We start from the raw sequence: 12,704 nt of genomic DNA on the forward strand, positions 1-12,704 counted from the left end.
ATTAGGTAGTCGGATTTTATAAGGCTTCCTATTTTTGCAGCAGTGGTCTCCTTAAAGCATTTTTAGATCTGTGCAAAATAAGCAGCAATAATCTTCTGCCCCTTTTGTCCTCACTTGATATAAATGTAGAGAGAGAGGAAGTTGGCAACTTTTATGTTTACTACAATACGGCCGTCACTGACAATCACACACAGTTTAGCACGACTGCAGTAGAAGCCTGAAGTAAGAACAGGTAAGTGCCAACGGAATTGGTTGGGGAAGGGCAAAGTAGAAATTTATTGAAGGTGCCTTGGAATAAGCTTTGTTTGTCTTTTGTACAAGTACAGATAAGGACGTTTCTGCTTAAGAAGGTGGGAATTACTACAGAAACTCCTCAAAAATCAAGAAGCAGCTGATCACTCAAGCACATCCAAGAGAGACATCTGAAGGGATCAGGAAGAATCTTCGCTCAATTAATCTGTGGGAAATTCATCTCTTATCCCCCCACCATGTGCTTGATTCACTTCTGATACACCATTATGTGCGAGGCTAATGGAACCAACAGCTTTTCTGCTCCCTACAGGACCAAGCAATATTCTCATGGGAAAGTCAAAAGAAATGTTATATTCTTGTGGGTTTTTTGCTTTACCTTTAAATTCTTTATCATGATTTAAAATGTTTACATTGTTAACTTGGAGTAGAAAGAAAGCATGCGAACAAACAGGCCTAGATTAAATCAAGCACTCCTTGTAATGCTATGAAATGCAACCAACAAGAATCAGAAAAGGACAGCAACTTAACAGAAACGTAACATCAAAATACTCCTCAGGCCTCCTGAAAGAGGGAAATTCTAGACAATTTTTGAACCTCAAGCTTGAATATGCTTTGCTAAAAGACACACCAATTTAATTATACCAAATTCTGGTTCAAGAAAAAAGAAATTAAAGCTTACCATAGAAACAGATGCATCTTCAGAGGATTTATGGTAGAGACTGGAAATTTTTTCTGCACGCATAAGGTATTCTGCAGTCTTCCTTTTCACTGCTTCTCGACGAGTTGGACTTGATTCACCTCAATGGAGAAAAAGCAAGTTACTTTTTCTATACAGAGAGAGGTACTAAGTAATCAAAGCACATGACTGCTTTGATTCTGCCTTTTTGATTTCCTTTGGGTTATTCATAATCAAACCTACAGATACGCATCTTATAAAAAGCAAGCTTTATGATCTCAGAGTTCTACAAAAATAACAATATAAGCCTTGCTATAGACTTCGGTAAATAGAAAGTCTTACCTCATTTTTCTGTGGTCTGGTATATGTTCCTACGGTAACATAAGTAAGAACTGAAACAAACTACTGATCCAAATATTGTACCCCAAAAAAAAACTCAATTAGGGAGGACACTGTAAGATGTTTACAACAAAACAATACAGAAACTTGTTTTTTCCCCATGTTTCTAGTATGGGCTTTCCTAAGGATAAAAGAAAGTCAGAAACGCTATCAATAGCAGAAGGCAACATGAGAGACAGAAAGAACTCTTGCTCAAAGCTTTCTGATGCTACCTGCTCCTTGCCTGTTGACTTGGGGTGACACAGGAAGAAATGAAGAAACATTTGCACCAACTAGTCCACTTCGGAGATGGCTGAACAACTTGTGTGTTATACCTAATCTAGTCAAACTCTTGCAAGAGGTGAGAATATTGTGATATCGCACAAATTCTGTATTCACTCTAAAACTTACAGTTTATGTTTATGTATTCACATCATAAACAGTATATTGTTATAATAGACTCAATTTGTGATGACAACACCCAACCGTTCAACCACCAAGCAAAGATAAAAAGATTGTGAGCCACAATTGTTGTAACAGAGAACTGAGATTACTATGCTGAAAAATAGTTACAGACAACTGTCCCAGAAGAAGTCAGAGCCATAGCAGAGACTTCGTACAGCCCTGACAGTCCCTTCCAGCCATAAATGAGGCCATCCGAGACTTGCAGAAACACAGCCTTGGCTGTGACAGGCTTCTGCACAGGCAGGTGCAAGCCAACACCGATGCTCAAACAGGGCAAGGAACTGCAAAGATATCTGCATAACAGCTACTCAACATGAAAGACAAGGCAAGGAACAGGAGAGGTAATAAATTAAACACGCAAGTACACAAACCCTAACAAACAGCAGATAACAAAGACAGTAACAAAGACTAGAACTCATAAGACACTGATCAATGGGCCATGAAAGGAACCTCTGAGTGTAACCTTGAAGAAGTTCAACCAGAAACTTGGTAACTGATAAGGAAAAAAAGAGGATTATTGTAGGTTATCAAGAATGAGTCTCATAAAAAAGAGGAAACTTATTATGGGATGTATGAAGGAGAACTTACTCTATAAACGCTTGCATGCAAAACTGACTGTGGGAGGTTTTCAGAGGGGATTGTGGCAATGTGTAAGACTTTGTGAGATGTTTAGGGGCAGGATTAAACGTGAGGAAAGGGAGGGGTCAAGGGGGCGGGGGCACAAGTATGAGAAAACAGAGGTGGGAATTACATGGGCTGATTGTGTGTAAGTAGGCTGCTGGTCAATACCCTTGTCTGACTGACCCCTGTACCTGACCACCACTGTCTGTCTTACCTTCTTATTAAACTCTACTCCTCACTATTTTCTGCACTAGTGTGCTCATTATTCTCCGTGCATAAGATACACCAACAAACTTCAAGCCAGATAAGCAGGCAAGTCAGACAAAATGCCTGACAGCTGGATCGTGGAACTGGGAGACAGCTACCAGAGGGACCTGAACAGCAGGTCTTTCCCTGACCAGCAATAGTTCAAAAGAGGTTGGTCTGCTCACGCTGTCTGTGGCTATGTAGGTGTCTCTAAAGGCAACACTCCTCTGCCTGCATCAGTCTGTTTGTGGTCAATCACGTCCATACAGGGTACGTGTGTGCATATGCAAGCCCCTCTCTGAAATTTGCGCTCAGCTTCACTACTGGTAGGGCCCAAAGAAGGGGTAAGCTGTAGCCATGTCTCTCCAGCTGCTCAGGGCAGGAGGAATTGCTCTAATCCCTCAGTCAGCCAGATCTGGCTAGCTTTAACACTGACTCCCTAATAGAGGAGGAGGAGCAGGTTGTCTGACTGCTCAATTTTCCCAAAACACTTTCAAGATGGCAGATAACGACAAACTAAGAGGTCTCTTCAGAAAGTTCATCAAGAGTTCCTCTGCTGTAGGCTCTCAGAGCTGCTGTTTTCCCCCTGCCCCATGCAAGAGGGAATGAATGATTGCTCTTGCTTTTAACAATCCTTAGACCCAGAAAGTGAAGAAGGCAGAGGCTCTTTTCCACTTTATGGTGCCATGGTCTACTACTAGTCATTTTGACCCTATTAAAATAAAGACTCTCCCTCCATTTCACATCATGACTACAAACTACCTAAACACACAGAACCGTCACACAGACTCCATCAGCAGTAAGTAGAAGAGACTTATGATCTGCTCCAAGCTCTCCTGTAAGTGATCTATTGTAAATCTTACTATCCACCTCACAGCAGGAAGGAAAAGTGATTGTCACCTCCCTGGGCAGTGACACACAGCCCTGCTCTGCAAACACCTTGGACTACACTTGGTTTGGGAAGAAGCTGGACAATCGGAAATTCAGTGCACTTTCAGCATACAGTATTATGGATATGTAACAATTTCTCAGTCATTTCCCTCATTCTAAAGACAGAGGGGACTTCGTACCAGGTCCAGCACCTCTAATATCAGCCTCCACTTGGTAGGACTCATCTGGGGAAACTCCCCTAGATGAGACTGCCAGTCTTATTCCCATCTAGGATTAAAAAAAAAAAAAAAAAAAAAACACAAAAAAAAACCCACAACCAAAAAACACCTCAATTGTTTGAACTTGGATTTGGCTTTATCAGAAGAGAATAGATACACAGTATTTTATAAATGTGTGTTGCAATTTCTTAAAACATGACTAACGCTCTTGCTTTCATCTCTACACTTAATCTTATGGCACCATAAAACTTCCTTGTGCTGATGCACTGGTGATCACCCACATTCTCTTAGACACACGAAGTGGTAGTCGCTCAGGGAAAACAAGTCATCGGCACAGCAACAATAAACTCTTCAGCCAGCGTTTTCCTCAAGCAGACTGGTAGAAAACTGCTAGGTTAGTGTCTAAGGCTATCATAAAAGTCAGGCTTACTGCTTAATTGTTAGTTATGTGTATTTAGTTGGGATGTTTATTGCCTTTTTTCAATGCTTCAGTAATTTTACAGTAATTAACACAAACAAGCTAGGATGTCCCCTTAGAGCTGTCTTTGTTCTCCCTACTTTCACAAGACATTAATTTCAGTTTTCCTTCTACTTTTCCTTCCTGAGTAATTTGTTAAATAACATTTGCAAACTGTTCACTCATTAAAATCTTCAGCCATAAAAGAGGGTGTGGATTCACAAAACAACATTTACTCAACAAGTTCTTGCATCTTATTTGTGAACAAGATCATTAACAGTTCAGTCTCTGAATACTGTAACAGGTGGATGTGTGAGAATTGGATTTATGGAAGTAGGATTTGGGCTTTTTATTCTTTATTTTAGTTTAACCAAGAAAATGTAAAAAGTTACATTCCAATACAAATTCCCATTTAAACAGCCAATATCTCACAAAAATCTGTAAAGAAACACAGGATATGAATTTAAAAAAAAAAATGTTACTTAAAAAGCCTTAAACACAGGGTGATGAGTAATAATAAAGACGCCATTAAACTAAAAATAATCTTTAGCATTTATGCCAAATTTCAGGTCATAGAACTCTTCACTTAAAACCTAATAAATCGCTAAAACACAGCACTAGAACAAATCCTTATATTTGACAGATGTTAAAGCTGTGATGCAGACTTTATGCATTTTTTTTAAAGACAATATTGCATTTTGTTATGGGACAGTGTTTTTAGTTACGCAAAATGTGTACTCTTAAAAGAATCCACTAATTTATTCCTAGTTAAGACCTTTTGATTTAAACACTGTGCGAACATATTGAGCTCCTATTTCCATTCTGTGGTTAGCCCACAATAATCTAAAGAGGTATCTCTCTTTAATTACAATTTATAACTTGAAAGGCATTTTTCTTTAAATGGCAGCAAACAGGAAATGTTTAAACTGTGTCAAAGCCTTTGATGAATCTTTACAACTGCTCATAAAAGATCATCCTGCTTAAAATAATATTGATTTTTCATTTATTTTCCTAGATACTAGAAGATTTACGTTTCATCTGATCAGGATCAAAGCTTCTCCCCCCTCCTGATGACTGGGATTAAATCAGCAATGTCATTTTACATGTTTAAAAACTACACTGCTAAAGCAAGATATAAAAGTGTAGCAAGGCTGATCATAGAGACCTTAGAATAAAAACCCCTCAAGATTCCCCGTCTCTCTCCCTCTCTCTCCCTCTGCATTTGCTGCGGAGCAGCTGTGCCTCACACAGATTCACATGAATGAAAATATTAAGGCGAGAAACCACCCACTTAGTTTATTTTCCATATTACTTTCCTGTAATTATTTTGTAAACTGTTCACACAACAATATATAAAAACATCTGCAAAAACAGGTAATTAATGTGTCAAGCCAAACTAATGCATTTTTTATGGTGTCCATGCTTCGTCAACTGTAATTATAACTCTTTTTAAGCAAATGATGATGTGTTTGTTGCAATGTGCAAGTGGTTATTTTAGATGCTCTGTTTACTATTACTGCAAACAGAATATAAAAACTCTACAGCTACTTTGTTGCACATATAAGCCTTCATCTACACAAGCACAAGCAGGCTGCTCCCTCATTTTCGAAAGGCTTTGCCTATTTCAAAGAAATAAAAATATCTTACAATGAAAATTGGCTTTGGAAAAGCTGACCAGGCCACCCGCTGACCAAAGTAACAGTAGCCAGGACATTAGGACAGCAGCCAATGATTTAAAATTTGTTCTTTAATTTTTATTTCTAAGGACGGCTCAGCTACAATGTATTTACAAAACCAGACGTTCCTAACAACATTCAAATGATCTTGAGGGTTTGATAGAGGAAAACCACAAATATCAGAATAATTGTGCCACTGAGTTCATCTGTGACTTGCTTGCTTGTTTTCCAGTAGTCCACTGATTTGAATGAAAAATACAAAGAAGCAGCATTTCCACAGAATAGGCACATAATAGTAGCACCTGAGAAAATAGCAATATTTTTCTTTGTCTTCTACTCACACCTCATAGCGCCTCAGAACAGTACATACCTTTGAAAGATTAGTTAACTCAATGTTGAAGTGTTAAATGTTCAGCTCAGTTAACTGTTTATTCAGGCATCAAATCTGCTGTAATTCTATTGTATAAGAAAATTACTTGTGTTCAGGTATTAATAGCAAAAAGCTACTGAAAGGGGACCATACCCAATAAACTCAAACACACACAAAAAAATCTGGGCAGTAAGGGCCGTGAAAAAAATCTGTCCTTTTCCTTAAAATAATCTGGGATACTAACAGAGCACGTCTCAGATGCATAGAAGTGCTCTCAAACCTGCTCTGGTCCTTAACTATTCTCCTCCACAGATCTAGGATGAAGTCATGAGGAAGATGTGCATCTCACTGGATGGTAACAAACAAAGATAGCTCTAGTCACCATTTGCTACTAACATATACAGTATCCCACATTCAGTAAATCACAGTATATAGCACCCACCCAGGAATTCTAGATATTCCTTCCTTCCTTTGTGTCTGACCACCTCCAAATCATCCCCCACTGGGCATTACAGATTTTCCTCAGGAAGAGTCAATCTGTCAGGACACCATCAGTGCACTCCCTACCTAACCAGCTGCTTGACCAGGATGTGGGTATTTCCACAGCAAAGGTAAGGCTAAAAAGTTAGCGTTACCTGTCCCAATCCTCTGTAACCTCCATATTCCAAATCTTCCTGCTTTTCTCTCAGAGTTACTAAAAATATATGTAGGCTGCCTTTATTTAAGAAGATATCAGAAGAGATTTGCTCCAGGAAGGAATGTCCTCTTGCAGAACACGCTACAAGGAACTTGTGGGAGACTGCCTGTTGTGCTAACCCCAAACTCCACGTTCTTAACAATTTAAACAGTAAAACTTTCTCTAAATACTGAAATCTTCAATGAAACATTTATAATTGCCAAATCTAACAGCTATAATACCATTTTTTATTTTTAAAAGTTTCTTTATCTTCTTCACAGTCTTCCTGCACATATCACCCAGCTGGATTGCTGAATTTTTCAAAGAATTGCTCTCTATAAAAATGCAAGGGAGTAAGCCTTAAAAGATTTATTTCTTCTCACAATGAAAAGAGGTTTAGCAGCACCTTCCTTATTAGTGGGTAGCCCAGCTGTTATTTTTGCCTAATTGGTTCAAGAGGACCTCTGTTCTTCTTAGGGCAAACACTTCTTACATCATGTGAAGCAGACTCCTTTGTCCATATTAGCCAAACAAAAGCTCAGGCACACCGTAAGTGACAATGCAACTCATAATCCAGCACAGGTCTCTGACCACTTTGGACACAGTTTTATAACCCCAAAATTGATTTCAGGAAGGGGAAGAGCTGCTGATTTTGGAACGAGTCTCCACCAACTTTCACAGGAGAGTGGGTAACCTTTAATTTTCAAACAATTACTTCAGTGAAATCTGGCAGGTGCTGGGGTAGATGGACACTTCAGCATCAAGGAAAGACACTATAGATTTTAGCAGCAGGTGGCAGTTTGGAATTGTGAAATAAGCCCACTAGCTCATAGTCTCTAGTATGCTATATATTATATTAATGATGAACTGCTTTGAGGTGGTGGCCAAATTCTGCAGCTGAAAAAAACTGTAAATATTAAAAAATAAGAGCAAGGTTAAGCCCATTACCGTAAAACAGTTTGAAGTGCTCTTCCCCTCCCCCGCCCCCAACATTTTGAGAGAGTCAATTTATTAAGATGCACCACATTTATCAGAACCATTCTTTCTTGCTTTTTGAAGATTCAGGACAGTACTGTACTCTAGCAACCAAGAAGAAAACCCACTTAAAAGTCAAACCTCTCATGCTGAAGCACAAATGTGTGACAGTGAGTGAACACCTAAGAATTTTTTTTCCAACTTTCCAGTGTGCTCATAACTATTATGTCTATGTTTTACACCTCACCTTCCTTCCAGGTTGCTTGGGACGCTTACAGATCTACACTTCCTGTGAAGTTACCAATTCTGCATCCTGTAGAAAACCTAAGGTTACACACCAGTGGTGTAAATGTCTAGATAAACACCCCTCTGGAAAAAAAATGTTAGCATACATGCCAAAGTTAAGATTACATAGATGAATGGTGTGGGTGAAATGTATTTGAGTGACGGGTAAAGCAGGAGTCAGTAACACTCAAGACAATAAAAAACGTTACTTTCCAGAAACAGTGATCAATAAACCGCTGTTTATAGAGAAACTCTCACGTTAAATCCACAAGGTGGTGGTAGGTTTTCACGTCCGTGTGTGACTATCTGGAAAAAACTAAAATGAATGGTCACACAGCACAGACCATTTCAAGGAGGAAAAGCTTAACTTCCCATCCATCTGCTAAAACTGGTAGTCTTCAACTGCAAGGTATTTCACCAAAGCAAGACTTCACAACATGAGAAATATTCTTGAACACTTTCCTGTGTTCAGGAAACTACATAAGAATAACAAAAAGAAAAAAAGAGCCCGGTGAGCATTGCAAGACTGAAGGACAAGCAGTGACATCCTAGCACAAATGAGGAAACAAAATGGTGACAGCAGCAGCAGGTCTTCCAACAGAAGCACCACAGGAACAGGAGGAGAGCACTGACAGTCAGAGCAAGGGAAGAAGTTACATGGGCCACCACCACAGAAGAGAAAGATTTTCCACCTTCTCTGCACTCTTCCTTCTTAACTGAAAGGACAAGTCCAAATTACAATTATAAACCACAAACATTCCTTGTTTCAGAGCAGAGGGAAGCCCGGCACACAGATACCTACCCCTTCAAGTAAGAACAAGTTACTGCATTTTGAAGCACAAAGTATTGCAGAAAGAAAAAAGAAAAAAAGATTAAAAAACAATAATAAGATTCATCAATCCTGATGGTCTAATAGTACTCCTATCTATGTATTAAATACAATTCATATGTACTTTTATATAGTACTATGGGAAATGGGATCTTTCCATAAGCAATCGCTAAAATCTCTAAAACAGAAGACCCAGCAGCAGGCCCTGTAGAGATCAAACCTATACTAGTCCTTCTATACAGCTCTGAAGCTAGAGAGGCTATTTTAAGATACTGGAAGGGAAAAGAGAGACAGGAAAAGAGAAAAGGAGGATGTGAAAAGAGGGAAGGTATATATGCAAGAACCAGGAGGGGGCAGAAATCAGAGCACTGATGATCATGTAGAATCATGCCCTTAAACATATATATGCGGTTTTTCTATTCCAGCTAGTAATTTGCCTCAATTCACCTACACTGCCTGAGGCATTTAATTCTGCAGCTAGAGACTTCAATTTTCTCACCTAAGGACAGAAGCGGCACTGTAACTTAGATCGGTCTGTTCTGTCTACACTGTACACCAGAAGAAGTGTGGCAACCCTACCAGGTCTTCTGATGGGAGGTAGAAACCCCACATAGCAACAGTCAAAAAAAGATTAATGCACTTAGCTGCAGCTAAGTGCTGGCTAACAACAGCTGGGATAAAAGGCTGTGCAGGCAGCAACAGAGGTCTGTCAAAGAGGCTGGGCACAAGCAGCAACCTGGCAAGGAGCTGCTATGAGAACAGACTCAGAAATCTTGGAAAGGTCAGATCAACACCAAGCCAACACAGCTGGCTGTGTCCCCCAGAAGAGGGAAGAAAGAACAGATTTTTAAGACCCACCTTGTCACATATTTTATTGTTCTTTAACAGCCACATGCTAGGCAACCACATTCAGAGTCATCTCTGCATCACGCCCTACACGTTAGCTTACAGGTATTGCCACAATTTACCTTTACGTGTATTGTAATGCTCTAAGCTATGCAGCAGGTGCTAAACCCCAGACCTTTATCATCCTCTTCGGGCAGAGAAGTCTTGCAGTTTAAGTGGAACTTTGCCTTGAGTATTCCTTTACGCAGCTGAACCTGGCTGTATTTATATATTAACCAACTTCACCATACTTTACTGGCAGGTGCCGTATTTTACTGCTTTGCCACAATGAAGTGTCTAAACCCAGTACTTTTGCATATGGAATGACATCCCTCAGGGTGATCCATCGAGCATCTACTGCACAGTGATGAATCCTACAGCACTGATCTGCATCAAAGCTCTGTATGGTCTGCAGTGGGCTTGGAAGCCAACACATTTCCATTACAAACAGTTCGTAGCCCGTATTACCATGGGTTTCAGCATCACTGGCAGCACAGTGGAATTAGATTACTTTTTTTTAAGCAAACTACAGTATTTCCAACATCCCTTCTTAATCTAGCTGCTTGTCAATAGACAAGTCCTCTCACAAACATCTAACTTTCTGAAATAGCAGCTGTGATTTCAAGGTTGTATGAAGCACTAGGAGAGAGGGAGCACTTTGTATGGTTGCTTAGAAAGCCCAACCCAAACAGTTCTACAGCATCCTCAGGGTCCAACAGCAGGAAACAGACAGTTTTCAGCTCCTTTGGAAGGAACTGGGGCAGGAAGATTTTTGTCTTGACTGGTTCCAGCCTCAGTGGAAGTGTAAAGCTACAACAGCGAATAAGGTGAGTGATGATACACCATAGGAGCACAGAGGTCTGAGATCAGGTGGGGGAAAATTACAGTTCCGTCAGTCACCCTGTCATTAATCCTTCCCTGTGGGGCCAAGCACAACTCTAAGGTTTCCCTGCAGACATCAGCTCACACCCCGATGCATGTTCTCAGAAAACAGGTCTGTGGTTTCCTCAAAGACGTTGCTCCAATCAGGCACAGCTGCTGGGTAGCTCAGAAACTGCCTAAGAGATTGTTACTCTCAATGAGAAACACTACTCAGAGGACTTAACAAGGGAAAGGAATTTAAAATAGCTACTGTGTTGTAACAGAAGTTGTCTTCATAAGTGCCATTCAACAAACAAGCCAAGGTGCTTTTCACTCTGGAAGCCAGAAACGCTCTCATGGAACAGCCATGGCTCCTCTTTCCCTTTTCATAAAGCACTGTCTTCTTGGCATTCTGTCAAGCGTGCTCCTGTTTGCATCCCTGGCGCCATCACAAGTTCAAATCATAGCCCATCATAATCCCAGTAATTAGACACAAGTTGGTTTGTTTTCAGTATATCCAAAAATATCATCTAGTTGTCCAAAGTATTCCCAGCATTTCATTGTATATGCATTTCTGGGTTAAAAGTCAAAGTCATTTTAGCAAGGTTCCAGTAATTTGTGTAATTTTTGTTCCAGCTCTGTTTACTGGATAAACATTAAAATAGCACAGAGCAGTGCAAAACTGACATTCGCAGCCCACTTTCAAAGACACCAGCAGCTTATCGAGAAGTTGTAGATACCTAATGCAAAATACAGATACCTAGAAAACAGCTTGTGGCTGCTAAGCTGGCTTACAAGGCACCACACACTTCAAGCAACAAGGTCCATGCTGCCTAGCTGAACCGGCCCCCTAAACCAAACAAATACTCATTGTGCCCAGCCACAGCTGCTACACATGTGAAAACAAACACCCCAAATCTCTGACAGAGTAAATGGATCATCTCCCTTCAGATGTTAATGTGTAACATGGAGCCTTGTATAACACATCGGCCTTCTAAACCACATGGAACAGATCCTGTACTTTTCTACACAAATTCGACTGACCATATTGTGAAGCGTTCTTGCTTCATCATGTGCCTGAAGTTACTGAAACCCAGCAATAAGAGTAGTGTTAACTCTGTTTATCACAGATCTCAGACTGCCCAGATCCATAATGGATATAACGTGAGAACAGTGGGAGTTGTAAAAAGAGGAGCAGTTTATGCAGACAGGACTCCCTCCTTTATTACAAAAAACTCTTTCCATAATTTTAGCCTCCTGATCTATTTTTTCCTAACATAAACTATGTCCTACACCAAAGTCAGGGAAAGCACTGCTTTGCATAAAACACAGTTAACTTCCAGCCTAGAAGTTGGTGGCTTGCTATCGATTAGTGCATTTTTTCCATCACTAGGCCTGAAGCAATGCATTGACCTCAAAGTGCTCTGACACGCTAACAAAACAAAGGAACAGCTATAATTGTGAGCCAAAGTTTCTATCAATTAATATACTTATCTTCTGGTATGCTTAAAAAGGCAGAAGATTTGAACTCCAAAAGGTTTCAGCTTCTGCAGAATTGTTTAACCATCCTATACAACCCTTACAGACCTGCTTTCCAAAAGCTCCAAAATCCTGTACGCAACAATACCCAGAAAACGCAAGAGGGGCAGCAGAATCAATACATATTCAGAGGAAAAAGGAAATGATCGCAGCCATTCCCTCTCACTGCACGCGAGGAAGCTCTGGTATAAATGAAGCAGGGAGGTACAAGAGGTACAGGCAGCCTAACGGATAGTCCAAGGGCTCTGCTGCCAGTCCAAGAAAGTGCTTTCTCCTCCTTCCCGCTGACAAACATGTTTAATATTAAATGCACGTACAGAGCAGAACTAGGCCCAAGATGTATAAAGAACAGATGCCCAGAGTCCAAGGTATACACCAGTCTCTCGGAGCACAGACGGCGTTCA

General features: G+C 40.2%; 1 protein-coding gene across 14 annotated transcripts in view; it reads right to left on the bottom strand.

Moving 5' to 3' along the window:
- Window positions 1–12,704, bottom strand: part of RPS6KC1 (ribosomal protein S6 kinase C1) — a 99,843-nt gene that overhangs the window by 56,996 nt on the left and 30,143 nt on the right. For all 14 annotated transcript variants that reach the window (XR_014227792.1, XR_014227793.1, XR_014227794.1 and 11 more), the window contains one exon: window positions 932–1,050. Coding sequence is in view for 4 of the 14 variants with exons in the window: in XM_082307942.1 (XP_082164068.1) it covers window positions 932–1,050 (119 nt within the window). In the remaining 10 variants the exon portion in view is untranslated. The remainder of the gene's footprint in view (window positions 1–931; window positions 1,051–12,704) is intronic.

The sequence above is a fragment of the Platalea leucorodia genome (assembly GCF_965183815.1).
Source record: "Platalea leucorodia genome assembly, chromosome: 3".
Taxonomy (NCBI): domain Eukaryota; kingdom Metazoa; phylum Chordata; class Aves; order Pelecaniformes; family Threskiornithidae; genus Platalea; species Platalea leucorodia.